The 26,609-nt window shown below is 48.4% G+C and overlaps 1 protein-coding gene across 2 annotated transcripts in view; it reads right to left on the reverse strand.

The window, feature by feature from the left end:
* MTUS2 (microtubule associated scaffold protein 2) overlaps window positions 1–26,609 on the reverse strand; it is a 368,115-nt gene that overhangs the window by 5,122 nt on the left and 336,384 nt on the right. For both annotated transcript variants that reach the window (XM_069601648.1, XM_069601649.1), the window contains 5 exons: window positions 18,314–18,528; window positions 9,786–9,891; window positions 6,109–6,182; window positions 1,836–1,934; window positions 725–844 (listed from right to left, as the gene is read on the reverse strand). In XM_069601648.1, coding sequence (XP_069457749.1) covers window positions 725–844; window positions 1,836–1,934; window positions 6,109–6,182; window positions 9,786–9,891; window positions 18,314–18,528 — 614 coding nt within the window. The remainder of the gene's footprint in view (window positions 1–724; window positions 845–1,835; window positions 1,935–6,108; window positions 6,183–9,785; window positions 9,892–18,313; window positions 18,529–26,609) is intronic.

Raw genomic sequence — 26,609 nt, forward strand, 5'->3', positions numbered from 1 at the left:
AAAAAAAATGACTCTATATGAGTCCCTTGGGCCAACCTTCCCATCAACATAGTATCTCTTTGGAGGCAGGCCTCCCTGCTGCTAACTTTGGACTACTATCTCAGCTGCAACCCTTGCACCCTCAGGGTCTGGCAGTGAACTCTGAGCACTCTATTCCCCCAAAGGCACGCCCTTTGCTAGTTCTCTGGGAGCCAAAACCCGGTGGAAGCCAAGGCCTGGAGCTCTGGCTTAGGGTTCCTGCCTGGGCTGGGCCACTTATTGGCTCTGGGTGAGACAAGACCTTATCCTAAGCGTCTATCTCTGTATCTGTAAAAGGAGACTCCTGACAATGGACTCCCACTCAGTGGATTGCTGTCGGAATTATTGAACAGACAAAGTGTCTGCACGGCACCTGGTACCCATCAGCGATGCTCCCCAGATGCAGGCTCACTGCACGTCCTCCCCTGGGAGGAGAGGAGCCAGCAGATCACAGTGATGGATGGCGATGCTGACAGGGCCTCAGATGGGCTCTAGACTTGTACAAATGAGGCCACATCTGAGATTCCTGAACTCTTGGCTCCCAAAACAAGGCCTGGAGCCTCATCTGTGGTCTTTTCTGCTCAGATGCAAGCAATGGACAGGTAAGGGCCAGATGCTCCCTCGAACGCTGTTAATCCTTTCACCCACAAGGGCAGCGGGAAAGCACACCAGTTATGGGGGCCTCCCCGAGTTACAGGCGACTCACCAGCTTTTCCAGCTCAAGAATCTTCTTTTCCTGCTGATGTATCTGTTGATTCTTCATCTCCAACACCTGTTTCAGACTCTTCATGTCTTCTTCCAAGTGCTGATAAGGAGCCAAGGCAATCTGCAGGGGCAGAGAGCAAGGAGCTGTCTCCCAGGCACTCACCAGCATCATGAAGTCAGCGAAATCTAGTCTCTGTTAACAAGATTAACAAGAGCGAGGGGGCAGGCGGGCGAGAATGCTCACAGTCCTCCCTGATAAAGACGCCCAGGAGTTGCCACTGGGAGTGAGACTAAAAATCCAGCTCCGTGGGGAGCAGAAGAGGGGAGGCTATCGGTCCCTGAAATGTCAGATACTGGGGTGGCCAGATACTACCAGCCCAGCCCTCCAAGGGAACTTAGTGGGCAAAACACTAAATTCAACATTGGCCTTTAACATTCACCCAGACTGCTTGGTTCAACACACAGGTGAAGCTTGACACAGGTCCCTACCTGTGCCCAAGGACAGCCCCGCCCCCTCCGCACCCTGTGTAGGAAATGAGCAAAGTAGTTTAAAAAGGCATTGTAGAAAAAGAACTGTTAGAGTAAGTCTGCCAGATGTGACAAATAAAATGACAGGATGTTCAATTAAGTCTGAATGTCACGTAAACAACTTTTTTGTACTGTAGGAGGCATATTTAAAAATCTCATTTATCTGTATCACATTTCACTGGGTGTCATGGATTTCACCTGGCAACCCTACATAGAGGGAGGAATTTTGCCAGGGTTTCCGGAAAAAGAAACCTCCAACTTCCCTGTGGAGTTGGGGTTGTGAAGGAGTGAGGTGTTGGGGTGGGGGTGAGGGTACAGGCAGAGGCATTTCCAGGTCCAGCTTGTCCCAGGGGCTCATGGACAGTGGCTGGGGAGCCCTGTGAAATGCAGCAAGAATAACACTCAGATGGAGAACCCACAGCTGTCCTGAGTCAGGACAGGTGCCTATGGATGTGTGTTTAAATCCTGGCAGGCCCTGACCGCTGGCACTCTGCAGTCAGATCAGCACAGAGGCTCTGTCTTTGGGGTGATGCTGGGGGAGCCCCAGGCTTGCAGGATGCTGGGACGCTGAGAGCTCATGGTACCTCCAGCTGCTCCTCTGTGTTTTTCCTCAGAGCCTCCTCGAAGCGCCGGGCTCGGTCCCGCAAAGACTGGCTCTGGAAGGTCAGCGTGTCCACTTGGTCCTGCAGGTAACGCATGAGACATCCAGCTCGATCCTCACAGACACGGCCCCTGGGTTGCAACCCCTGCCCGGGTTGCTCCTCACGGGGCGGTGAGGTCAGGGGGCCCCCCACTGGGTCCGACCAAAAGGGCATCACATGCTGCGGGGGAGAGGCCCCCCAGTGCCCGCAGTCTCCCCGCCTCGGTGCCTTGTCCAGAACGGACCACAAGATAGTTGATGGGTGAGTGTTGCTGCCGCACAGAAAGTGGGGGGGGGGTGAGCGGATCCCCAAAGCAGGCAACTTGACTCTGAGATGGGAATGCCATCTTGCTTCTGCCCCAACAAGAAGCCTGCAGCGAAGGGGGCATTTAGTAATTCAATAACCAACCTCATAGAGGCAGACCATCAGCAGAGAGGTGTCTAGTCTGGCCTCTAGCTGCAACCCCCGGCCCAGACTTCAAGAAGGACAATTGATCCATCTCAGTGAAGAACTCTCTGTATTTGTAAAGTTAACCCAGAAGCTGTCAAACTGACCCTGACTCCTTGCTCTGCTTGAGCCCCGAGCACACCCCCTATGCCCCCCACCAACACCACTAAACACAGTGACGACAGGTCCTGAAGGGTTCTGCCTCCTATGTTGTTACTATGGTACCATACTGAAGATGATAAACAGAACAATGCCTGGAACTATTATAAAGCAGTAGCTGTTGCCTAGTGCTCTATACATGTTACACATGATGAAATGTATTTATTTTTAAGGCAGGACGGGAAAAATGTTAAACATAAAATACCCTCTCTGCCCATCTGGGCCGCTACCCCTCTTCCATGTGCACTGGGTACCTGCCTTATACATCAATTAGATTCCCTTAGAAGACACAGGGATGCCTACTCATCAGACCGAAAAAAAAAAAGCAAATTTTCCAGGTGCCAGCAAGATAATTCCTTAGGTGATAAGATTCCTTTCTCAATCCTTTAAGGTGTCGTAATGATCTGCTACTCACTCTGTTGGACTATGTACACTGACAATGTGTTACTTTGATGCTAGACCTTTTATTTCAAAAATTTATACAACTGTGAAAAAGTTGGCTTAAAGCTCAACATTCAGAAAACGAAGATCATGGCATCCTGTCCCATCACTTCATGGGAAATAGATGTGGAAACAGTGTCAGACTTTATTTTTTGGGGCTCCAAAATCACTGCAGATGGTGACTGCAGCCATGAAATTAAAAGATGCTCACTCCTTGGAAGAAAAGTTATGACCAACCTAGATAGCATATTCAAAAGCAGAGACATTACTTTGCCGACTAAGGTCCGTCTAGTCAAGGCTATGGTTTTTCCTGTGGTCATGTATGGATGTGAGAGTTCGACTGTGAAGAAGGCTGAGCACCGAAGAATTGATGCTTTTGAACTGTGGTGTTGGAGAAGACTCTTGAGAGTCCCTTGGACTGCAAGGAGATCCAACCAGTCCATTCTGAAGGAGATCAGCCCTGGGATTTCTTTGGAAGGAATGATGCTAAAGCTGAAACTCCAGTACTTTGGCCACCTCATGCGAAGAGTTGACTCATTGGAAAAGACTCATGCTGGGAGGGATTGAGGGCAGGAGGAGAAGGGGACGACCGAGGATGAGATGGCTGGATGGCATCACGGACTCGATGGACCTGAATCTAAGTGAACTCCAGGAGTTGGTAATGGACAGGGAGGCCTGGAGTGCTGTGATTCATGGGGTCGCAAAGAGTCAGACACGACTGAGCGACTGAACTGAACTGTGCATTGACCTATAACAGGTGGGACAGTCTCAGGGATTTTTGTCTTTGTTTAAATTAAAAAAAATTTTAGATACAATTTTGAAAGATTACTTTCCATTTTACAATTATTACAAAATATTGGCTATACTCCCCATGTTGTACAATACATCCTTGAAACTGTCTTATATCCTGTCTCCCTGCCTCCATGTGGCCCCTCCCCACCACTGCTAACCACTAACTAAGACTGTTTCCTTTTTTTTTTGGTGATATTCACTAATTTGTTGTATTTTTTAGATTCCACATCTAAGTGATATCATACAGTATTTGTCCTTCTCTGCCTGACTTATTTTGCTTTTAGCATAACACCCTTCACGTCCATCCATGTTGCTGCAAATGGCAAAATTTACTCCTTTTCATGGCTGAACAGTATTCAGCCAGTATTTATGATTGTATTCCACATGAAGATTGTCTCCTGGGTTCTCATCCTCAGGTTGGCTTGAATAAAATTCTCCATTTCTTTCTTAGATTGACTATTGATTAGTTTTCTTCATTGACACACATTTATCTCCCTTAAGCTGCTCATATCTTGAGGAAGGAACTGGTATTATCCCCATTTTACAGATGAGTAAGCTAATGTTTACAGTTTATGTAACTGCCCATGATTCAAAATCTATTAAGAGGAGATACAGTGGGATTTAAGCCCCAAACTCAAATCTTTTATCCCAAACCTGTTTTCTAGTAGCCAGCAGCCCAAGGAAATTGGTTTAAGCAACTGCACCCACCTTGTACCTGAAAGTCTCCAGTTCAAATGGATTCTGCTGGTGAGTCACCACTAAAACGTGCACGGTTCATGACTGCACGACGTCAATGGCAAAGTGAAGACTCACCGATGAAGCAAAACTCTCCTTTCTTTTGGTTTTGGACTATTGTGGGCTTTTCATACGTTACAGTACGGCTGTTACGTTCCTGGTCTGTGTTCCTTAGGGTAATGTATCTGGGTGGTGTGGAGTGGCCTCCCAGGTGGCGCTAGTGGTAAAGAACCTACCTGCTAATCCAGGAGATGTAAGAGACATGGGTTCAATCCCTGGGTGGGGAAGATCCCCTGGAGGAGGACAAGGCCACCCACTCCAGTATTCTTGCCTGGAGAGTCCCGTGGATAGAGGAGTCTGGCAGGCTACAGTTCATGGGGTCACAAAGAGTCAGACACAACTGCAGTGACTTAGCACAGTGTGGAATGTAGGGTACACAAGGCAGTTTGGGGTTAACCTGCCAAGGATAAGCCACATGAGGGGTATGGGGGGGCATATGCAGGCCCACTGATGGATCCATGGATTGCGGGTGGGCATGCAGCAAGCAGCTTCCCATTTAAATATTTTTGCAAAGTCCACTCAATAGTGTGATACTCCATAATCCTAGATTCTCTGCTTGGCAGGGCAGACACTGTGCAAGAAACACTGCCTGGGGAAAAGAAAGAAAGTAAAGTCGCTCAGTTGTGTCCAACTCTGCCACCCCATGGCCTGTAGCCGATCAGGCTCCTCTGTCCAGGCAATAGTCCTGGAGTGGATTGCCATTTCCTTCTCCAGGGGATCTTCCCAACCCAGGGATCAAACCCGGGTCTCCCACACTGTAGACAGACGCTTTACCGTCTGAGCCAAAGAGCCATCCAAAAAGCAAAATTCCCACCTTTCTATTTGAGTTATGGTCTTTGCCTTCCAAACCACCAAATGTGAGCATCCCTAATATTTCAAAGGTAACCTTTCTAGGACTGGGACACCCACAGCTGCCAACGGAGGCAGGGCCACCAACCTCCCCATGGCTTCTCCGACAGCCCTTCCCTAGACCTGAGCGGGGACGGTCAACAGCTCTTCACAGAAGAAGTTGGCCAGGGGGTTAGGGGGGTGGCGGCGGGGGGCATCTCTGGCAGGCCGGAGGGAGAGGCAGGCAAGTGATCTGAGAGGCCTGTCAGTCTCCCCTCGAGGCCAGAAGGAAGCCAGGTAGCACCCCTGGCACCCGAGACCCATGCTTTGTGTAGGTTGGAAGTGGGATGCCCCAGAGCAAGAAGCTTTTGTCTCCAGGGTATGGAAGTTGCTTTAACAATTCCAGAGCATCTGCTGTGTCTTCTACCCTGCGTGACTCTTCTTACCCCATTCCCCCTGCCTAGAATACTCTGCCCCCAGTCCTCCCCCTCCCCTAAACATGGCTCTGACCATCACAGGTGGGGAGCAGTCCGTGGCACCCACGGTATTATCCATTCTGTGCAAGGATGAGCTCTGAGCAGACAGAAAACTCCTTAAGGGCAGGGAGTTAGGTCTTATTTATCCCCCATATTCCACTGCTTAGTGCAGGATCCAGTACACAGCAGGTGCCACATAAATGCCTGCAGACAGGAAGAACTGTCAGAAAGAAGTATCTGCTGCCATTACCTTGAAGTCAGAGTTAGGAAATACTAACCTGTAATGACAGCCGCAGCTTTTCAAAGTTTTCTTCCAATTCTTTCTTTTCAAGCTCGTGGGTCGATATCAGTTCTACAGAGGAGACATCAAAGTGTTAAGCTGATCTTTCTCTGGAAAAGGGATCAAACAAGATTCTTTTGCCAGATGAAGACTGGGTGACAAGTAACTAGCGGACGTCAGTATATAGCAGACTTAAGCCAAAAGAGATACGTCCATTAGTTTGAAATTGTATGTGATGTTGTTTAGGAGAGAGGGAGAGAAGATAGGAGGGAAAAAGAAGAAAGAGTGAGAGGAAAGACAGGAAGGAGGGAAGCAAGCAGAGCCGCCTACACACACACTCCCTTTACACGCAGCTCGACCACCACCCTAGCCGAATCAGCTTCTCCACTCACAACACTCATTGATTTCCCAACTCTCCCCGATGGTGAAACCAGTGAGTGATTAACGTTAAATCTCCACTTTCTTCCCTCCCAGGATCACTTTTCCTTTCCATTACAAAGCAGCAATTTCAGGTTGAAGGAGGGAGCCTTCCGAGGAGAGCAGCGTGTGGGCTTGCTGGAGAATGGACACGTGAATGGGACCAGTGCGGAGTTTGCAAGGTCACCTTGCTGGGCTCTGGACCACACTCTGGAAACCACAGATTGCTAGGGTTTTCTTGAGCAGAGAGTCAACGTTGAGACATTCAGGCAGAATGAAGGACTCACTGGATGGAATCCTCTTGGAGTGTTTGGAACAATTTTATTCTGTGAAAAGTGTCATTCCAGTAGTAATTTGCAAGTTAGGCAGAAGAGATGTCATGTAAGAATTATTAAGCAAATGGATTCTATTTTTCTCCAGATGGGAATGGTCTTATTAGCTGGATGAAGCCCGTCTCATTCTAGCTACAGAAGCAATTTGTTTTCCTGTTATAACTGAAGGGAAGAAAGGTCTCATTAATCAGCCTGTATCATATGCTTAGCATAGGAGAGGACTGGAGACTAATAATTATCTTCCTGGCTGGCATGAGCTGCAATTAGGAAAAATTCTGTGGTTCCCGTTGACCCAGATCTTTTAATGATGGTGAAGCTCTCTAAGAAATCCAGTTGTTAGAGCTGAAGTTTACATTTGGAGGGAAAAAAAGAAAAATTTATGGTTAGTTCATTGCCATAAAACCATGTGGCCTTCTGGTCTACATGCCTCTGTCTAAATGACTACTGTTAATAGCCACTGAGAGCATCACCCATAATAATGAATATTTTAGTTACCCTTACATATGCCTGCAATGTCTGCACTTTATATATAATTCAAAGGCCCTGGATGTGGTGTCTAGGTGAGACTTCATTAATCAGAAAAATCTACCAGGTCTGTTTACATGAAAATCCACAAACAAAAGGCAATGCTCAATGTAACATTTCCATTCCTGTCCCCTCTTCTGAGACCATTTTCCTACAGCACGGTGATGAGCTTTAGGACATTTTCAGGAGATCCCAGTACCTCACCACCAAATTAAAGTCAGCGTCTATCCTGGAGACAGGCAACTATCTATGTACCCATGATGTACTTCATTATTCCGAGGTCATGGCACTCCATCTCATACTTAACAACATGCTCTACATATTAGAATCACCTTGGAAGCTTAAAAAAAAAAAAACCCTGATGTCTGGGCTTCATCCCCAGAGCAACTGAATTGGAACGTCTGTAATGGGACCTACACATTGGTATTAAAAAAAACAAACACCAAAAAACAGGTGGTTCCAATGTTCATCCAAGGATGGGAACTGGTACTCTAAGCATGAGACGTGCTCTTGGGACACAGGTAATACAGTAAATTTGTTGTCAGGAAATTCCTCTCCTGTCCTCTCCTTGCCTCCAGCTCGGACTCTTCCACACACCAAGAGTTCCCAGAGGTGGTGGGGCTAGAGCTTGAGGGGGCGACCACATGAATACAGACTGCTACACAGTGTGCCTTGTTATTGACAAAGAACATTTAAAAAATGATTTTAAAACTCTGATTCTCCGATTCTTAAAATGTATTAATATTCAGCATCAGTCCTTCCAATGAATATTCAGGACTGATTTCCTTTAGGATGGACTAGTTGGATCTCCTTGCAGTCCAAGGGACTCTCAAGAGTCTTCAACACCACAGTTCAAAAACATCAATTCTTCGGCGCGCAAGTTTCTTTATAGTCCAACTCTCACATCCATACATGACTGCTGGAAAAACCATAGCTTTGACTAGATGGACCTTTGTTGGTAAAGTAATGTCTCTGCTTTTTAATATGCTATTTAGGTTGGTCATAACTTTTCTTCCAAGAAGCAAGCATCTTTAATTTTTTAAATTAATTTATTTTAATGGGAGGCTAATTACTTTACAATATTGTAGTGGTTTTTCCCATACACTGACATGAATCAGCCATGGGTGTACATGTGTTCCCCATTCTGAACCCCCCTCCCATTTGGCCACCTGATGTGAAGAACTGACTCATTTGAAAAGACCTTGATGCTGGGAAAGATTGAAGGAGGGAGGAGAAGGGGACTACAGAGGATGAGATGGCTGGATGGCATCACTGACTCAATGGACATGAGTTTGAGTAAACCCCAGGAGCTGGTGATGGACAGGGAGGCCTGGCGTGTTACAGTCCATGGGGTCGCAGAGTCGGACATGACTGAGCGACTGAACTGATATATTAAGAGAATTTGTCTTTTGCTGTATAGATGCAGAAAATATTTTCTACTTGTAGTTTGCCTTTTGAAGTTGTTTATATTTTTATGACAACTTTTATTTAGTTGAATGTATCAGCCTTTTTATTACTGTATTTTGGTTTTATATTGTTAACAGAGGCCTTTGCAACTACAAAAATTACACATTAAAAAATTCTGGCATAAAAAAATGTATTAATCTATTCTTACGTTAATTATTTTCCATCTAATTTAGCAACCAGCTGACTGGGGAGAGAAAAAAGTGAGGAGAGGGGAAACTGAAAAAAAAAAAATTAGATAGTAATATATACAGATGTGAATGTGTAAAAAGCTTCTTTCACAGAGTCAAAAATCTCAGCTCTACTTCCCAAACACTGTTACTGTTGTTACGACCGACTTACTGGGTTGGCCAAAAAAGGGTTTGGGTTTTTCTGTGACATTGTAAGGAAATACCCAAAGGAACTTTCTGGCCAACCCAATAAAATCCTAGGTACCCACAGACAATTCAAAGTTACAAAAAAAACGTCAAAAAGTAAGATCCCGAGAGTCCATTTTGCCCATGGTGAATGTGGTCTCAGTGCCCAGTGTAGACAGCCAGGCCTCATCAGAGGCCACCACACAAGACAAGGCCCAGGATTTCTACACCTGCTTGAAAACGGTGGTTCTCAAGCTTGGCCGCCCATTGGAATCACCTTCGAGCTTTAACAAGTTGAGGCTGTACCCCAGACCTGCTGCCCCACACCCTGGGGTAGGACCATGGCTCCTTGGGGAGTCTAGACTTCAGGGTTCAGAGGATCAGCTTCAGAGGAAAGAAGTTACCCACGCCCTGGATTTTGGTGTTTTCTTCACACAAGAAGCAACACAAAGGACATACCAGGACGAAGAGGAAGGAAGAAAGGATAGAGGAGGGTGAGGTGAAGGGAGGCCCCTTGTGTCTGCAGCAGAAGCGGGTGCACACTCACACTCACACTCACACACACACCCAAGGTCAGCTACCTTGGACCTTGTGCTCGTGGTCATCCTGCAGGATCGCAAGGGTGAGCGTGTGGCTGTTCTCCATCTCTAGGAGCGCAGCCTCATGGCTGGCGGTGATGTCCTCCACCTGCAGGAGATCACAGCTCTGGTTACTCAGAGAGCTGGGGCCCGAGGCTGCGACGCCCCGCTGCCTGGAGGACAGAGGTGGAGTTGAATGAAGGGAAGGGTCCATGGCCCGACGTCTAGGGAGGGACGCTCTGCTGAGGTGGTGGCCGCCTTCTCCAGCCTTGCACTGAGGCAGGAGACAAGATCTGGTGGTGACGTGGGAACCCTGGAGCCGGTGCGGGAATGCCAAAGGGAAGTCACTGTGGCAGGTCTGCTGTTCATGCAGGAGGAAGTAGCTCCCGGCTGGAGGTGGGGGGCCGCCTAAGCCACCTCCTCACTGCTCTGGGCCTCCATTCCTGCCCCTTCCACCAGGTAATAAGGAAGAGGGTCCTCCCCCACCAGACGGTCCGTCCTGCCCCCCAGCAGCAGGTGGGACCTACAGCAGGCAAGGTAGCTGGAGGGAACCAAGATGTACCCAGCTGCCTGATCCTCCACTCAACCCCCACAGCAATAAAGTCAATATCTTCATGCCCATTTTCCAGATGAGGAAACTGGGGCTTAGAGAGGTCTGAAGCGTTCTGCCCAAGGGCTAGCAAGTGGCAGAGTCAGCAGTGGCAAAGCCTGAGGCTGCCTGACTCCACGGACGAGGCTCTCAAACGCCCGGCCACTGCCTCCCCTGCAAGACCAGCAACCAGCGCCCAACAGCCCGCTCACCAGCCCCAAGGCAAGTGGGCAGATGTGTGCTTACCACCCCAGCTCCTCAGCCATGAACGTGCTCCCCTCCGATGGTGGAGTGGCCCTCCCCTGCCCAGGCTGTGGGAGCTGCCCCCGAGAAGCTGCTGTTTCTCTGGCTGAAGGTACATCTCCAGGAACTTAATCCCAGGAAAGCAGCCAGCCCGGGGTGTTTTATTCTCCCCCTCCTGACCTCTGCGCCTGCCCTCATCCCCACCGCCCGCCCACCACACACCTACCACCGTCACTGTTTTTGTTATTTTTGTTGGTGGTGGTGATTTAGTCGCTCAGTCGTGTCCGACTCTTGCAACCTCACAGACTATAGCCTGCCAGGCTCCCCTGTCCATGGGATTTTCCAGGCAAGAATATTGGAGTGGGGTGCCATTTCCTTCTCTATTTGTTGTTGGGGTATTATTTAAACTTCAAGTGTATGACTTACAGGAATCATTGCATAAGGTGACTTCTCCCTATGATAGCAAACCAGAACAATGTTTTTCCAAGTTCTCACTGTAAAAGCACCATTTTACATTGTTTTATACACACACACGTACATGGGTGCATGTGTGAAACCAAATTTCACGGATCAGCACTTTACCTTCCTACCTGCAATCACCTGGCTTTAAAATGTTCATTCTTTGTTACTTTATATTTTTCAAAACGCTAGTTACAAACCACTAGATTCATTTTGTGACATACTCATGTGTCAAAACCTGGCATTGGAGGGACATATGCCCAGACCCTGAAGCTCTTGGGGTGCAGTTCAGAGCACTGTCCAGCTACTTCTCAGAGGGTTTCATTTCTCAGGGGGTCATTCACAGGCTGATCTTTGGTTTGTTAGGAGGAAGAGCTTTTCACAAGAAAGGAAGCCCACTTGTAAAGGGAATGCAAAGGACTATGGTATTTTAAAATGGGATTGATTCCCATTCTGGACTTGTCTTTGCTTGGAGAGGTTTGCCCGACTTCTCTCTCCTATGGTAATTGAGACCTTCATCCACTAAAACAGACTGGCAGAACCAACAGTGAGTCTGACAAGTGTTAGGAAATCTGCATTATGACGTGAACATGGACTTGGTATGCGATGACTCACTTTTATTTACTGGTCACTCTTGATTAAATAATATTTTACTTGAGGCTCAGAGCTATGAATCTACTCAGCAGAAAGGCTGATTGCTACAGTATTTAATTGTCCAAATCCTGTTTATATGAAGGTTTTTAATGGACTTGTTGTCCAAAGTCTTTCAGTCTCTTGGAAAAATAAATCGCTGGCTTAAAAAAAAAAAAAAAAGAAGGAACTAGCTTTCCTTTATGCTTCATTGGTGATGTCCCATAAGCCCATAGCACGCTGTCTATAAAAAACAAGTGCCCACACATTGTTTGGAGATGTTTTACTCAGCTCAGTATAAAGAAAAATCTTTCACTGGTGCTTGGAATGATTCTGATTTATTGGGTTCTGACCCAAATTGCTGTGGGTGGTTCCAGAAAAGAGAGATGGATGCCAGGCCTATGTTCCAGAAGAATACCTTGTGTCCTGGTGCTGGGTCTGCCCCGACTGGCGAGGGTGGTGGGTAAACCACGGTCTCTGATTCAGTGGTGATGAAATGCCACACCCAGTATATTAAGGATGATGTAAGGGCATGATCTATCTGTTACAGCCTCTCAGAGGGGCTTCTAGGAATGCAATACTGATTCCCTAATTCCTCCATATGCAACAAGAGGAGAGCCCAAAATGTTCTGAAGGAAACCAGCGAGAGCTGGGGCTTCCCTGGTGGCTCAGATGGTAAAGAATCTGCCTGCAATGTAGGAGACTCAGGTTCAATTCCTGGGTTGGGAAGATCCCCTGGAGAAAGGCATGGCAAAACCCACTTCAGTATTCTTGCCTGGAGAATTTCATGGACAGAGAAGCCTTGAGTGATTTGGGTTTCTAGTCCTGCGGATGGTTTTTCAAGGCCGTTTCCTCTATGAGGAAGGGGCCTTGCACTTTGGCCATCCTCTTTCTGGTCCCAGTTTCAATCCCCACAGCTTCTCCTCCGTGGCTCCTGGCTTCTTTCCAGAACATGGAGCAGCAGCCTGTCTGAGCACTCAGCCTGAGAAGACCTCCAGGTTGGCAGGCATTGGAAAAGAGTCAGATAAGTGGACCCAAGGAACACACAAGGTCTTTTTTTGTTTTTGTTTTTTTTTGCATCGTGTTAGTAGCTTAGTTGTGTCTGACTCGTTGTTGAGTCCATGGACTGCAGTCTGGGAAGGCTCCTCTGTCCATGGAATTTTCTAGGTAAGAATACTGCAGTGGATTGCCATTTCCTCCTCCAGGGGATCTTCCTGACCCAGGGCTTGAATCTGTGTCTCCTGCATTGGCACGCAGATTCTTTACTTCTGAGTCACCTGGCAACACCAAAAAAGAGACAGAGGTGCTGAATCATTACATACCACAGCAAACTTATGCTGGGTGAAGCTTCATTTTTTTTCCTTTTAAAATCCTGAGGAATTCTCTGCCCACCCCCTCAAAATAAATACCCACTGCTGGATCAGCCTCCTCCCTCCTCCCGGAGCACAGAGTTCTGAGCTGCCACAGAGAGATCTGTCCCCGCGCCCAGCAAGTAGTCCCAGTCGTACAGAGAAGCTGCTCCCTGCTCCAGGCTGTCTCCGCAGCTGCTTGCTGTTTAGCTGAGTCCCATCAAAGCAAAGGCCTGGGAAGCCACCCTCTTCTCTTAGACGGTCGAAAACAGAGCCGTGGGCTTACTCCATCCAGCCTCTTGCAAAATGCAATTAGGGGTGGCTTTGCCAATTCACTTAGAGAAGACTTCCGTTTAGAATGAAGAAGCATGGCTTTACATCTCCTCATTAAAGAAAACCAGATTAAACTCCCATTTGCCCCCTACCCACAACATGTATCTGATGAGACAGAGGGGGCCGCCACTGTCTTTTTTCTCCAGGGCCCTCTGAACAACGCTCCTTTCCAGATACCAAGGCGACTCGCCATCCTTCTGACTCCGCCTTCCTGCTACAGCATCCCTGTTACCAGCTCGGAGCTGACGGCCAGCCCTGCCCGAGCTCCCTGGCTGACTATATCCCCTGTCGGGTGGTGCATTTGCCGCCTGCTGGGTGGGCAGGTGTCCACAGAGGCCCCCATCTTTCCTGTTGGGCCACGTCCCAGCATCTGGAGGCCCCGTGCTGTGATGGGTGGGGCTCTCACACTGGAAGATGGAGGGTCCCTTGGGGCCTCATTCTCTTTGATTAGAAAGTGCGGTTTCCGCCGATGGTGACTGTGTGCCTGCTGTGTGGGACAAATCAGAGTCAGGATGCAAGACGACCACCAGAGAAGCCTCTATACATCTGATGAAGTGTGAGGATGCTGTGCCTGCCAGTGAGTCTAAAAGGATCATTTCTTTAGGAAATGGCAGAAAGTGTGTCCTGGATGTGAGACAATGTAAACCCAGAGGATGAACACTTAGGCGCCTCTGAAAAGGCATCTCTGCTGAAAATGCAGAATCCAGAACATCAGGGGGCCCTGGGACTTCAGGGCCAGATCAGGAGATCTTGGAGGCAGGGGTCAAAGGTCACAAGTCAGATCACTAAATACCAGGCTCCATGGATGAGTACGTTTGGAGCAAACATGACAAGCATCTGTGCTTATAGTGAAAACCCTGCCTTGTATGCTTTGAGATGGGGAAGCTTGGGCAATTTCGCTTCTTTTAATGTGCTCCAGAATGAGCACCAATTTGATGAAACCCCTCTATAATCAGATTTTTAAAATAAGAGTCACACTGTATCTTTAAAGGCACATAAGAAAACCAGTAGGCCAAGCCATGCCCCTGCTTGTGCCCTAACTAGGCTGCAGGGCAAAGAATGAGGCCCAGTTCGTCCCCTGACACCAGACACCTGCAGCTCTGGGTCCCGGGGACCCATACTTGACGACTCTGATTCCAGGTGTGGACAGAAGGGGTGTTTCGTCAGCAGCTCCCCCAAGGGATTCCCACGTGTGGCCACAGACATGGCCTCTGCCTCCCGAGGTGAATGGACAGCTAGATTTTCCTGGGGGGGGCGGTCCTGTGGTGACATCAGAGGTCAGCCTCCCTTAGCAAGGGAGGACTGGAGTAAAGAAGCCTCAGAAAATCCAGTGTCTGGGGCTCCCCTGGTGGCCCAGGGGTAAGAATCCACCTGCCAATACAGGGAACATGGGTTCCATCCCTGATCCGGGATGACCCCACATGCCGTGGAGCAACCAAGCCTATGAGCCACAACTGCTGAGCCCACGCTCTGGAGCCCGTGGTCTGGCACAAGGAAAGCCGCCTCAGTGAGACGCCTGCATGCTGCAGCGGAGACTAGCCCCCGCGCATGGCAATTAGAGAAAGCCTGAACAAAGCAACGAAGACCCTGTGCAGACAAAAGCAAAATAAACAAGTTTTTTAAAAAAACTCCTGGGTCAGAACAGAAGCAGCCTCCCAGCACGGTCGGGACACTGGGGCACCGGGAGAGGCTGGGTCGGTGAACTTGAGTTTCAAGGCTCAGGAAGGACAGAGGCAGCAGGATGTGTGGGTTAGCATCGCCGAATTTGACCACCCCAAGAAGAAGACCTGCATTTGGAGGGTCTGCACAGATCACCAAAACCACACACCTTCCCTCCAGATCCCACTGTGCTCAGGCACCAAGTCCCCCCCTGGACCAAGCACACGGGCGTCTCCTATACCTGGAAATGGTGGGCATTTCACCTTCTTCCTGGTTGCTGTGTGCTCCCTGCCAGAGAAGCTGAAGGCCAGGATAACAGCCAATATCCCAACACAGAAGCAGACTCGGGGGTCTGAATAATTCACAGATTTAAACCATCCGTCCCTGGCCTCGTCCCCAAACCAATGGGTTTCTAGAGGAAGCGAGTGAAAATTGCTCAGCCGTGTTTGACTCTTTGCAACCCCATGGACTATAGCCCCACCAGGGGCTGTCCATGGGATTACTGGAGTGGGTGGTCATGCCCTCCTCCAGGGGTTTCTAGAGGAAAGATCTGCTCAAATGCAAAGCATACAGATGAAACCTCCACCATAAAGCTTTCGCACATTTTCCCAGCTGGAAGCGAACTCGCAGTTCCTGAACACAGCAGCTGTAATCAGAGGCTATGGAGCAAGCAGGCCCACATTCTATAAAGCTTGGCATCTTTTGCAGTAACATGAGGCCTTCTGTATGCAGGGCATTCACTAACTATTCTTCACATAGTTGAATGAATAAATGAATGAATGAATCACTTTAGCTATTATAAAGGATCCAGAAGGACAGAACTCAGAGCCCTCATAAGACAGAGCTTTTAAAATATACCTAAGTAGCTCATGTAACTCACCCTGAGGTGGAAAAGTCAGGGCCTCCAATCTCTCCCAGTATGAAATCTTTAGGTTCCCTGGTGGTTTAGTAGTAAAAAATCTGCCTGCCTGTGTAGGAGACGTGGGTTTGATCCCTGGGCTGGGAAGATCCCCTGGAGAAGGGAGAATACCCACTCCAGTATTCTTGCCTAGGAAATCCCACGGACAGAGGAGCCTGGTGGGCTACAGTCCATGAGGTCGCAAAGAGTCAGACATAACTTAGCAATTAAACAATAACAAAATGAAATCTTTTAAAGCCTATGGTCTCAGCTTAGAGGCAGGTGAGACCACACCCCCCTGCATGTGCCCAGCTTAGCAAGCTTCTGCCCGGGGTCCCTCGGCTGGTGGATGGGCTCCATTCAGCAGGGGCCCCGGCTCTGTGGGTTCCCACACATGACACCCCCATGAGAGCCTTCGTTCAGAGGCTCCTCCTCCTGCTGGGAGACCCCCTCCTGCCCTTCTTCCCATCTCTTGACATCTTCTCAACCAACCAAAAGTTTGGACCCCAAATCAGTGAATACGGATATACATATATTCTCCACGTAAAACTGGGCCTGACTGCCCCAGGATATAGGACACAGGACAGCTGATATTTGCCCCAGGACCGACCTGTATCAGGGAGTCAATAGGCAGGAAAGACTACAGACGGCAGCTGAGCGAATGTCTGCTTAGAGCGAGCTGAAAGGGCAGATGCTGAGGTTCCATTTCTAATCTTAGCCTAGCAGGTAACCTTACCTGTAACCTATCTGCTTCTGGCCTCTAAGTCTACACCACCTTCAAAAGGCAGGCGTGTCTGGTTTCCACAAGCCTCTAAAAGGAGGAGGATGCTGAACAGAAGATGCTGAGACGCTGACTAGATGAAAGGGCTGTCAAATCGGAGACCGCTCTTTCCAACGGCAGTACTTATTATTGCTCTACTAGTTCTCCCGTGTGACTGTCACGCCTCTGGGGACCGTCGCTGTCTGGGACACCTACTGGGGATAGAGCCCAAATGTTCATGGCTGTGAAGGGCCGCTTGGCACCAGCCTCAGATGTGGAGAGTGCTCTGCATGAGTGCCAGCTGATCTTAGGGATAGCGAAGCAGACTCCGGACAACAATACACCAATTAGAAGGTGGGCACTAGGGCATCAGAGCCTTAGGGGCTTAGGAAGAAGAGAAAAGGAAGGCGCAGATGAGTTTCATGGAGGCAGAGCGGGCTCACCTCACCCTGGTGCTAATGCAGTAATGGACCCTGCAGCTGGCTATGGGGATGGGCATGCCTGGCTCCCACCTGCTTTCACACTGACTGGCTCCCTGGGAATTCTTCCCCGGCTGTTCTAGGATGAATGATCCTCTCTGGGAAGACTGCCAGGCTAAGGTTAATGAGAAGAATCCTTTCATCAGGCAAATACACACTGAAGGCCTACCCTGTGCAAGCAGGCAGTGCCGAGCCAGAGATTCAGCAGTAAATCCAGCAGAAAACCCTAGTTCAGGCCTTGAGGGCACAGACCCTGGGTTCAGACTGGGTCCAACCCTGGCTCTTCCATGAGCATGAATTCCAGCAAGGTATTTAACCTCCGGGTCTCAGTTTTCTCACCTGTAAAATGGGGGTAATAATGGTCCCTCCCTGGTAGGGTTACTATAGGGGTTAAATGAGTTAGTCCATGAAAAGCGGGAGGAGGAGAGCGCCGCCGACAGCACGTGCTAGATACACGTGTGTCTGTTATTTCCACTGCCCTCATGGGCTATGCAGAAGATCAACAGGGTACAAAGTCAAGTTTATCACACGTTAGGTAGTAATAACTGTCCAGGAAAACTACAGCATGGAGGAGGACAGGAGTGTGTGTGGCGGGGGTGGGGGAAGGAGCTGTAATTCTGGGTGAGGAAGGGCCTAGTGAGAAAAGTCTACCAGGGAGGGAGAGAGGGAGCCACAGGATGTCTAGAGGGAGAGCATTCCAGGCACTGGTGTGTTGGTTTAGCCGCTCAGTCATGTCCGACTCTTTGCAACCCCAGGGACTATAGCCCGCCAGGCTCCTCTGTCCACGGGATTCTCCAGGTAAGGATACTGGAGTGGGTTGCCATTTTCTCCTCCAGGGGATCTTCCCGACCTAGGGATCCAACCCAAGTCTTCTTGCATTTCAGGCAGTCTCTTTATCTGCCTGAGCCACCAGGGAAGCTTACCAGGCAGTGGGCACAGCCCAGCACAAAAACCCAGAGGTGGGAGTGTGCCTGGGAGGACAAGACAGGAGGCCAGAGTGGCTAGAGGGGACGACGGGGAGGCGACAGGGGACAGAACCGAGGTGGGAGGGTGGGGACCGGGAGCTCACCTGTGGCAGGACTCGGGGCTAAGGCGGCAGCTCCCCAGGGCAGGGCGGGCCGGGCGGACTCACCTGCTCCTGGTGCTGACACCCGATCCGCAGTAGCTGCGCGCGGTGCTCCTCCTGGAGCCGGGCCACCTCGGTCTCGAACTGCAGCTGCAGGCGCCGCTCCAGGTCCCGTAGCTCGGCCTCCTGCTGCCAGCCCAGGTTCCGCACCTCCGCCTCGCAGCGCCGCTCCAACTCAGCCTTCTCCCGCTGCAGCTTCTCACACTTGGCGGCGTGGAAAGCTGGGGGGACAGGACAGCACACGGTCACAAACCCGCCAGGATGCGCCCAGAGCCTCGAGTCTGCAACCCCCGCGCTGCAACATCAAGGTGTGGGTGGAAGGACCAGGGCCAGATCCCCTTCCTTCTGCAGAGCTTCATGGTTTGTAAGATGCGTCCCTGGGCTTCCCTGGTGGCTCAGTAGTAAAGACTGCCTGCAAAGCAGGAGTTGCAGGAGACGCAGGTTCCATCCCTGGGTCAGGAAGATCCCCTGGAGGAGGGCATGGCAACCCACTCCAGTATTCTTGCCTGGAGAAACCCATGAACAGAGGAGCCTGGCGGGCTACAGTCCATGGGGTCTCGCTTAGCACACACGCACGCAGGCAAGATGCTTTCCCACCTACAGCATCTGAGCCTCAACACAGACCCTGGATGTTGGGGTGAACCTGAGCCCAGGGAGCTCCTGTGACCGGCTCAAGGTCACACAGCGTGTGGAGTAAGAGCTGCAAAGGCAGGAGATGTTTAAGGACATTATTTCCCTGGTGAAATGAGCAGTGGACAGGTTGGGTCTTGCTCTGTGTGCACAGAGTGTAAGAATATGGCCCAGCCCAGCAGCCTAATGCTGTCCCAAAGCCCTTCCTGGTCCAGGGCTTCAGCTGGCCCCGTGTCCTGGGTCGCACCGTTTGATGGATTCTGATACGCAATCTGAGAAAGTTAGGATCCGCTGGTGTACTGAGCAAGGTGGTGAGTGCTGCCCACATCAGGTATGGGTGATAAAAGGATATACTGTCTGTAGAGAATTTAAAAGCAATAACCAGACTGATCAGAAAAGCCCTCTGCTTTTTACTGCCACCGGTGCCAGCATCGGTAAAGAATGCTGATGAAAAAAATACTTCTCAAAAGTCTTTGGTTGGTCTACAGTTTAAGCAATTGTTATAATTACTCTTGAGGCCTTTAAAAACCAGTTTTATATTTAAAAAAATCACAAACAGAGGAAAGCTGGAAGTATTAATATGCACAAGGACATTATTGTACAGACTTTTTTCTCCCCTGTGGACCACAGTCCATGGGGTCACAAAGAGTCAGACATGACTGAGCAACCAAACGATAACAACAATATACATGTTGGGATGACAGCTGAGTGTGCACTGGGTTTTCCACCACAGGCAGCAAGACTCGCTCGCTAATAAATGCAGCAGGAACGGCAGAGACTGAGGTTTTCTGGTCCCTGACAGTGAGATCATGGAAGAGGGAGGTTATGGGCCTCATAGAAACAGCCCGAACCTACCAGGAACTGAAGGCCACAGTGGCTCAGGCTTGGAGGGAGCGGAGAGGAGTCATCTATGCTCAGGGGTCTGAACAGAGCTCCAGTTTTCCCCAAAGACCCTCCAACCTGGGCAAGTTGTCAGAATTTCACCAGGGACCCTAGTTAGTGAAAGAAACAACCAGGATCCACAGACTAGGGAGGAGATGTACACGCAGAGACAGGTTTATCCTGAGTGACTGGGCTTTAACAGAACAACGACCAGGGAATGTGCATTAAAAACAGTGCTCGATGGATTGAGACACAGTCAAACTGAGGCCAATAAAGGAGCAATTATTTACACATACACACACATATATATATATATATATATTTTAAATTCTTTTCCATTACGGTTTATCACAGGATAGTGAATACAGTTCCCCGTGCTGTTCAGTAGGACCTTGTTGTTTATCCCATTTTATATGTAATAGTTTGCATCTTCTAATTCAGAACTCCCAGTCCATCTCTCCTCCCCACCTCCACACAAACAGCAATCATTTCATCTACACTGGGGGAAGGAGAAGGGCCCTCCGACAGAAAAGGATGGGGGATGGACAGGAGACACACGGTAGCTACTGGTGAGCCTCGAGCAATGGGCTCCAGGGTAGGTGTCTGGGTGCACAGGGTCTCTTTGGAGGGTGCTCTTGTTTCTGTAATTCAGGTGAACTAAAGATCCAACCAGTCCATCCTAAAGGAGATCAGTCCTGGGTGCTCATTGGAAGGTCTGATGCTGAAGCTGAAATGCCAATACTCTGGTCACCTCATGCAAAGAGTTGACTCATCGGAAAAGACCCTGATGCTGGGAGGGATTGGGGGCAGGAGGAGAAGGGGACGACAGAGGATGAGATGGCTGGATGGCATCACCAACTCGATGGACATGAGTTTGAGTGAACTTCGGGAGTTGGTGATGGACAGGGAGGCCTGGCGTGCTGCGATTCATGGGGTTGCAAAGAGTTGGACACAACTGAGTGACTGAACTGCACTGAACTTCATAGTCTTTGCCCCGTGTACCCTGCTGTGGTGAATGGGATCAAAATAAAGCAGTGACAACAATGTTTGTATTTACAACAGGCCCACAAGGCAGTGCAGAGATGCAGAGCAGTCTGCAAACACAAGAACAGATGGTCGGCACCATTCATGATTCAATACATGCAGATCAAAGCAAGAGATTTTTTTTACCTACAAGGTTGATCGAGATGAAATATTCTGATAATACAGGGAAGGCAGGAGAAAACTGGCCTTTGATGGAGCAATGGTGGGGGTGTAACCTGAGGAGCTGCTTTGCAGGTTCAAGTATTTTTCAAAATTGAAATCCTAGGGATGGGAGCTTGGGAAGAGTGACAGCTGAAGAGTTCGGGGTTTCTTTATGGGGTCATGAAAAAGTCCTAAAACAGATTATAGTTACAGCTGCATAACTCCATGAATATACTAAGAATCACTGAACTGTTTTCAAACGGGTGAGCTGTATGGCATGTGAATTATATCTCAATAAAGTTTTTACCAAAAATGGAAAGAAAATCTGCAAAATAACATGACAGGGAAAATATATCAGAGGATAAATTTAGACGTGTTTGTAGAAGGAAAGTTCATATTTGGATTCTGCAACTCTGTATAACGATGATGAAGATGTATGTTGACAAAATAAAAACCTCACCACGACACTGTTTTATACACACACACACATGCACACAAATGGATATATGTGGAGCTAGGGGAATCTGAGAACCATTCTTACTGTTTCTTAACTAGAAATACAGCACACTGCACTCAAATGAAAATAATTAAAAATGCTCACCATGTTCTATTCTTTAACAAGTACTGTTTTATATGGGAAAAATGTACTTTTCATATATTAATACTAATATTGGTATCTTTAACTCTAGTAAATCTAAACAATTAGTTGATGATATAGATTGTACACATGGAATAAAACAGAAAAAAAAAGGTCAAGAAATGAATAACAACAAATCAGTTACACTGGAGAAAAAAAATTAAATGCACATATCTTTTAAGTCAACAATTTCACAAGAGAACCAAAAAAATCTGATGAAGGATAATTAGTTCAGCACGATTTGCCTTTGGGAAATAGTCGGGGTGGGGGACTAGTTAAATAAATGATGATAAGTTCACTATATACATAGGACAAATCCCATATTCAAAGGGATACAGGTAACTAAAAAAAAAAAAAAACAAAAAACAAGGTCAGTCTTTTCCTGGAATGACCTGACCTGTAATACATTGTTAAACAAAAAAGGCAAGATGCAGGATGAGCAGGACAGCGGAATTCTACTTGTGATGGAAATGCATCTGTGTGTCTGACCTTCCATCTGTCCTTCCCCCCTTGGGGGTTGCGTGCTTAATTGACAGGACTCACTTCCCAATGAACACCTGCAACAATATGTATATAAGAAAATCCTATTATTTGTTTGAATGTTTTATGAGTTAAAATATTTTTTAAATGATTACCATGATTAAGAAGACTGGGTTTGAAAAGGTTATGGTCGCCTGTAGTCAGAAAGGACAGGAAAGTTCCATTGAACGTGTGATTTTGTTTATGTTTGTGGTGGGATGATTCAAGGCCTGGCATTCTATTTGGGGGAGGGGTCAGCAATGATTGGGGAGAAGGCGACGGCATCCTACTCCAGTACTCTTGCCTGGAAAACCCCATGGACGGAGGAGCCTGGTAGGCTGCAGTCCATGGGCTCTCTGAGAGTGGGACCCGACTCAGTGACATCACTTTCACTTTTCACTTTCATGCATTGGAGAAGGAAATGGCAACCCACTCCAGTGTTCTTGCCTGGAGAATCCCAGGGATGGCGGAGCCTGGTGGGCTGCCCTCTATGGGGTAGCACAGAGTTGGACACAACTGAAGTGACTTAGCAGCAGCAGCAGCAGCAATGATTGATTGATTCTCATCCTAGAGCTGTTCCTGAACTATACTGTTGCTTCAATAAATCATGAGCTGTGTGGCCTCAATTATCGTTGTTCAGTCGCTAAGTCATGTCTGACTCTTTGGACCCCATGGACTGCAGCAAGGCAGGCTCCTCTGTCCTTTACTATCTCCCAGAGTCTGTGCAAATTCATGTCTGTTGAGTCAGTGATGCCATCCAACCATCTCATCCTCTGTTGCCCCCTTTTCCTTTTGCCTTCAGTCTTTCCCAGCATCAGGGTCTTCTCCAATGAGTTGGTTCTTTGCATCAGGTGGCCAAAGTAATCACCGTTCCACATCTAGCACCAACCCCCAAATTCCCAATAGCTATTATATACAAGAAGTGATATTCTATTCTTCCAATGACCCCGTGTCATAAACCCCAGGCCTGCAGAAGATATTGGGTAAGAGCTGCAGCTGAGGCACCAGGGAGCAAGTTCCAATAACAGAGTCCCTAAGGAAATAAACATCCTCTTGCCTCTGGTAAATTCTCAGAAATGTATCTACTGGGGCATTTTGTACACAGAGGTTAAAGTAGACTAATTTTTATGGGCGACCTCTGGAGTCTTGTGTTCACTCTTCCTTTATTTCTATTCATGAGAAAATATTTGGTACTTTATAATGTGAGAGGCAAACACACACAATAATAAACCCCTAGAACCTAAAACGCTGAGAAAATAGTTCCTAAAAGAACTGGATTATGACAGGCCAGGAGCACTGATAACATTTCTAATTCATAAGCATGAGTTTGAAAAGCAAAAACAGGATTAGAGTCTGCGGTAGTTTTCAATAATTGAACATATGTATGTATGAATATATAGAGTGCGTGTAGGCAGTACATACATACACACCACAGTTCATAAATCAAAATTGAGGGGGAAAACTCAGTGAGTAAGCGCAATTTTCTTTAAACAATTGCCCAAAATGTCCCTTGAATAATTACAACTTGTTACTGGAAAGAGGTAGCAGAGATCAGTAATTACAACACTAGACTTAAACTGAAGAAAAGAATCTGGTTGTAGTTCATGATAAAGCATAAGGAATAATATTATACTACCTTTTAGATCACAGATAATGCTTAAGCTTTGACAATTATAAAATAAGTCATCTAAAGATGAAGACTGTATATAAATCTGTGGAATTATTATAATAGTCACTGTTACGGGTCCAATTGTGTCCTCCAAAATTTATATGTTGAAGTTCTAATCCCTCCGAATGTGATCATGTTTGGAGACAGGATTTTTGCAGCAAATAAAGTTAAAATGAGGTCATTTATAGGGTCAGCCCCAATCCAGTATGACTGAAGTCTACAGGCCAGACACCTGCGGGGGGTGGGGGGAAGGCAGCCATCTATAAACCCAGAGGAGAGGCCTCGGAAGAAACTCACCCTGCTGGCGTCTTGATCTCGATTTCCAGCCTCCAGCATTGTAAGAAAATTAATTTCTGTCTTTTAAGCCCTCCAGCCTGCAGTACTTTGTACAGCAGCCTTAGTAAATTAACAGTCAGTATTGTTTCTTATTGATAGGGGATCCCACAGTCAGATAAAAGATTAAATTGTTTCTTTGAGATATGGGGAGTAATTGAAAAGACAAAATAACTTTCAAGGGAAAAAAATGTAATTTAAAAATTACCCATACTCTTATGACACAAAGAAAATGAAAACTTTCCACTGAAAATCCCTTCACAGCTGTCGTGGTAGTGTGACTTCAGTGTCCCCTGTTAGGAAGTTTCCACATCTTCCTGCTTAATATTTTTATGGTCCCCCCATATTCTCATGTGTGTGTCCTTAGTCACTCAGTCGTGTCCGACTCTGCAATCCCATGGGCTGTAGCCTGCCAGGCCCCTCCGTCCATGGAATTCTCCAGGCAAGAATACTGGAGTGGGTAGCCTTTCCCTTCTCCAGGGGATCTTCCCAACCCAGGGATCGAACCCTGGTCACGGACACTGCAGGCAGATCCTTTACCATCCGAGCCACCATATTTTCATGTGGATGCACTGTGATTTATACGTCCTTAGTGTTGGACATTTGATTTGTGTCACTCACATATTTTTTTTTCTTTTGCTTTCTTCATTAGGATAAATTCTTAAGAGTGGAATTATGTGGGCTTAAAGATTATAGCATCTTTGTAAACTTTAGTTGGTTGTGTGTGTGTGTGTGTGTGTGTGTGTGTGGTCCTTTTTGATGGCAGTGATCCCGTGACAAGTCTGTGTCCACCAAGGGGAACTACAATGCCTGGAAAAGCCCTCTGGAGGCAAAGGCCTCTGTCCACTCTTGTCAGATCACAGCGACCCACGGCAGGCGGCAGGCTCAGTCCACGAAACACGCTGCCTGGGATCCTGGGCCACACTGCCCTCTACTGCCCTCTTTTTTAAAGGACCTTCTTTTTGATGAAAAGGACCTTCTTTTTGATGGCTCAGATGGTAAAAGCACCTGCCTACAATGCGGGAGACCCCGGGTTCGATCCCTGGGTTGGGCAGATCCACTCCAGTACTCTTGCCTGGAAAATCCCATGGACGGAGGAGCCTGGTAGGCTACAGTCCATGGGGTCATAAAGAGTGGGACACGACTGAGCAGCTTCACTTGGTCAAGAAGAGAGACAAGGAGCAGCTGAGATGGAGGAAAGGTTCAGGGACTAGGAGCAGAAATGTGGGTGAAAGAGCCAGGGTGGGGAGTCGGGGGTCTCTGGGCATCTCTGCAGGTCCACCCAGCATCCCCAGGGCCCTAGACCAAAAACTGGCATTAGTGGAGCGCCTCCTGGGTACCACGCAGCTGGCATGCCCTGAGCCCCAGGTGGGTGTCCAGTAGGACGGGAGGTTTGAGAAGGGGTAACTCAGGGATCCAAGGCCCCTGCGGGAGGGGCGAGGCCTGCAGAGCAGGGGCCAGAGCCCGGGTCCCTCTGCACCCGGGTGGGAGAGACCACTGCACCAGGGTTTCACTGTCTCGGAGGTGAGGCTTTGGTGAATCAGCCTTCAAGCCCTCACTGCTGTGAATCGCAGCATGTCTCTTTACCTATCCGCCTCCCTCAGCAGCGGGCAGGGACAGCGTCAGAGACACCTGAGTATTTGTGGTCAGATAGGCAGGCTGTGGTCAGCCTACCAGGCTCCTCCATCAACAGACAGTAGCTGGATTTATTGAGCAGCTGCTACATCCCACGCCCAATCGTGCAGTGAGAATCAGACTCGCTGCCAGGAGGGCAAATAAAGACACGGGCAGAAGTTTTAAACAGCAAGATGTCACATCATGAAAACCTGAGATAACAGCAGTTGGAGAAAGTAAAATGAGAGCAATGTTAGGGAAAATGAGAGCAATGTTAGGGGATGGCGGATGCAGGGGGCACCTGAGAAAACCCCATCCAGACTGATGTGAATGATGGGGAAGGGGAGGGGTCCAGAGAGCTGGAGGGAGGGGGTTCCAGGAGGAAGAACCGCAAGAGCAAAGGTCCCAAGCTGGGAACACGGGGCTCACTTAAGGGACAGGAAGATGACAAGGGGCCTGAGGGTCTGTGATGGAGACAGTGGAGGTGGGGAGAGGCGGGGTCGGATCCCACGAGGGCCCTGGTCCCCAGGGAGGAGTGGGGCTTGTACTCCAGTAACTGGAAAGGGCCCTCCTACCCCTCGACAGTCTTAAACCTGGGATAACAGGAGCTCATGAAGCGTTGATTACAAGAGCGCCCTGGAGGCTGCATGGCGAATAGGCTGGCAGAGGCAAGGAGAACAGAGCGGAGGACATGTCTGGGGTCTAGGTGGACGTAACCTGGGGCTGAAGCTGCAGTCCTGGATGGGTATGCAATGCATCTGGGAGGCAAAGCCACCTGCATTTGCCCCTGGCTTGAACGAGGGAGGTGAGGACCTCCTCCTCACGAGGCAGGG

Source organism: Ovis canadensis, chromosome 10 (assembly GCF_042477335.2).
Source record: "Ovis canadensis isolate MfBH-ARS-UI-01 breed Bighorn chromosome 10, ARS-UI_OviCan_v2, whole genome shotgun sequence".
In the NCBI taxonomy this organism is placed as follows: domain Eukaryota; kingdom Metazoa; phylum Chordata; class Mammalia; order Artiodactyla; family Bovidae; genus Ovis; species Ovis canadensis.